This window comes from Quercus lobata, chromosome 11 (genome assembly GCF_001633185.2).
Source record: "Quercus lobata isolate SW786 chromosome 11, ValleyOak3.0 Primary Assembly, whole genome shotgun sequence".
In the NCBI taxonomy this organism is placed as follows: Eukaryota; Viridiplantae; Streptophyta; class Magnoliopsida; order Fagales; family Fagaceae; genus Quercus; species Quercus lobata.
In genome coordinates, this window is record NC_044914.1 from 15,663,127 (window position 1) to 15,665,775 (window position 2,649).

A 2,649-nucleotide genomic window follows, 5' to 3' on the forward strand; every position below is an offset into this window, starting at 1 on the left:
AACAACAAAAAAATGTTTTAAAATCCAAGCATTTAAATAAACCAAGTATTTAAATAGTCTAATATGTAACAACATAATTCAAAATTTCTTATAACAAAATAAACATTGTCTTTGCATGAACAAAATCATCAAGGATAATTGACTAGTTCTTTAACAAAATAAACATAAAAAAAAATAAAATAAATAAATAAACATTGTCTTATAACAAATAAAAATTGACTAGTTCTTTAAGAATAAGTTTCGCTTTCTCCCAATGTAGTGACACCACTTTCTTCTTCATCATCAGAATCATCAAGGATGTTTTGGAATGTATTAGCTTCAATTCCATCTACAACAGATGAAAGGCCTAAAAAAAGTAAAACAAATTCAATCAAACAATTGAAAAATACAGTGAAGAATGCAGCAACATAAATCATTAAATAGATTAACTAGTAAATCTGACTACCTTGACCTGATTGATTTCAGCCCATAACCAATTTTGAGCACACATCAATGCCTCCACGGTCTTTGCATGAAGTTTACTGTGATGTGGACTTAGCAGCCTACCACTTGTGCTAAATGATTCTGAAGCAACAGTTGACACTGGAATGGCTAGGATATCTCTTGCAATACATTGCAAAGTAGGATACTTAGGCCCATTAGATTTCCACCATGCCAAAATATCAAACTCCAAAGTTCTTGGCATTGATCATCCTCAAGGTAATGCTCCAACTCCAATTTAATATTCCCACCCTTTTTTTCTAACTAAGATATCTTTTAAAGTCCATAAGAGAGTCATCAACTTGTGGATCCTCACTTACACAAGTGCCACGAGTACCTTCCCTACCCATTCTCCCAGAAGTATAGTCACGAATCATTTCATAGCAAGTATCTCTAACTCTTTGAATTTCATTTTCAGCTTCATCACCATAAATAAGAGGAAAATAATATTCCAACAATTCAATCTTATGTCTTGGGTCTAAAATGGTTGCCACAGCCATAACACCGTGAATCACATTCCAATAACAGTCAAATTTTTCTAACATTTTAAATGCCATACTCCTAATTATATCACTTGGGCTTGTGAACCAAGAATTCAAAGCAATTTTTATTTCACACACCTTAGGAAAAAAAAGATTAGCTGTAGGATATGAGGTACCTGAGAATAGCTCTGTAACCTTGTAAAACAATGCCAATCTCTCACATATACTACTTGTCATCTCCCATTCTTCCTCTTTTGGAATACACTTATAAGATGACTCCCTTTGGCTCAATCGAAAAAAGACATCTCGATACTCTATAGCAGTAGAAAGCATAAGATAGGTAGAGTTCCAGCGAGTCTTACAATCAAGGGCTAGTTCTTTGGTACATTCAACATGTAATTGTCGAGCCGTATCTGTAAATCGTTGCCTTCTTTTTGTTGATCCAGTCAAAAATCCCACACTCTCACGAACCTTCTCAATGCATGATCCAATAACATTCAAACCATCCTGAACAATCAAATTAAGAACATGTGCTGCACAACGCATATGCAACATTGATCCACGCATAACAAGGGTACTACGTTGAAGCTTGTCTAGTATAATATTTATAACTACATCATTGGTACTACAATTGTCCACTGTCATAGTAGATAACTTCCTATCAATGCTCCATTCCAACAAGGTTTGTAAAAGGACATCAGAAAGCACTTCTTTTGTATGTGGAGATGGCACATAAATAAACCTAAAATAAGAAATTTAAATTATTATAACTAATAGTGAAATAAGTTCATACAATATTTGAAAAAAATTTAAATAATAAAATGAATATATACTTAAAAAAATGTACCTCATAACTCGGCTTTGTAATCTCCAGAAATCATCAATGAAGTGTGCTGTTACAACCATAAACCCTCGCTTTTTGTTTTGTGAATTCCACATATCAGTGGTAATAGCAATTCTACTCCGATTCTTTTCTATTTCATGTATTGATTTCTCCCTTTCATGATCATAGATGCTCGTAATGTCCTTCTTGATTGTGTTCCTACAAACCATCTTGAACAATGGTTGAAGAGAAGTTGAATATCTTCTAAAGCCAATGTGATCAACTATAGAAAGGGGATACTCATGCAAGATGATCATACGTGCGAGTTCTTTTCTTGATTCATCTTGATCAAAATGATAAGCATTCACACCTGCCATTGAGTCCATGTTATGTTGATCCCTCACCAAAATTTTTTGTTTCATATCCCTAATGTCCTTACAACTTTTTCCTAGGACATATTTTTAAGTGGTCATTCAAATGTTTAGTACCATTTTTAGAACCCCCTACAAGCAATCTCGTACAATAGTTGCACTCAGCTTTGTCTTTCCCATCAACTTTCCTTTTCTTAAAATGATTCCACACAACTAATTTCAACCTCCCTCATTCCTCAGTTATCTCATTGTTAGGTTGGGCTTGGGCATCTTCTGGCCTATCCAATGGAGTTGAACAGGGAGTTGTATTATCTTCATCTACCATAATTGGAGATTGATGGCTGCCAATGGGTGTGATAGATGGATTGGAGCTACCATTTTTTTCACTTGAAGTCATTCCTAAAAAAATTATTTATGATAATTTAGTAACTAAGCAATCATAAAATAGTAATATACATACACCAAAACCTAAGCCAAAAGTCTCGATCCAACA

At 33.9% G+C, this 2,649-nt stretch overlaps 1 protein-coding gene across 1 annotated transcript; it reads right to left on the reverse strand.

The window, feature by feature from the left end:
* Window positions 1–227: 227 nt before the first annotated feature.
* Window positions 228–2,162, reverse strand: LOC115966450 (zinc finger BED domain-containing protein RICESLEEPER 2-like). The gene is made up of 4 exons (XM_031085685.1): window positions 1,810–2,162; window positions 1,139–1,704; window positions 818–1,018; window positions 228–346 (listed from the first exon to the last, which is right to left on the reverse strand). Exons 1-4 carry the CDS (start codon window positions 2,160–2,162, stop codon window positions 228–230), a joined length of 1,239 nt encoding a protein of 412 aa, XP_030941545.1.
* Window positions 2,163–2,649: the final 487 nt, after the last annotated feature.

Excerpts from the sequence above, each read along its gene's own strand:
- LOC115966450 (XM_031085685.1), bottom strand. The coding sequence starts at position 2,162 with ATGGCAGGTGTGAATGCTTATCATTTTGATCAAGATGAATCAAGAAAA. Across the intron at positions 1,019-1,138 it reads GGTTACAGAGCTATTCTCAG|AAAAATTTGACTGTTATTGG; the intron begins GTACCTCATATC and ends TTAAAATGTTAG. Across the intron at positions 347-817 it reads TGGGAGAATGGGTAGGGAAG|GCCTTTCATCTGTTGTAGAT; the intron begins GTACTCGTGGCA and ends TACTTTTTTTAG.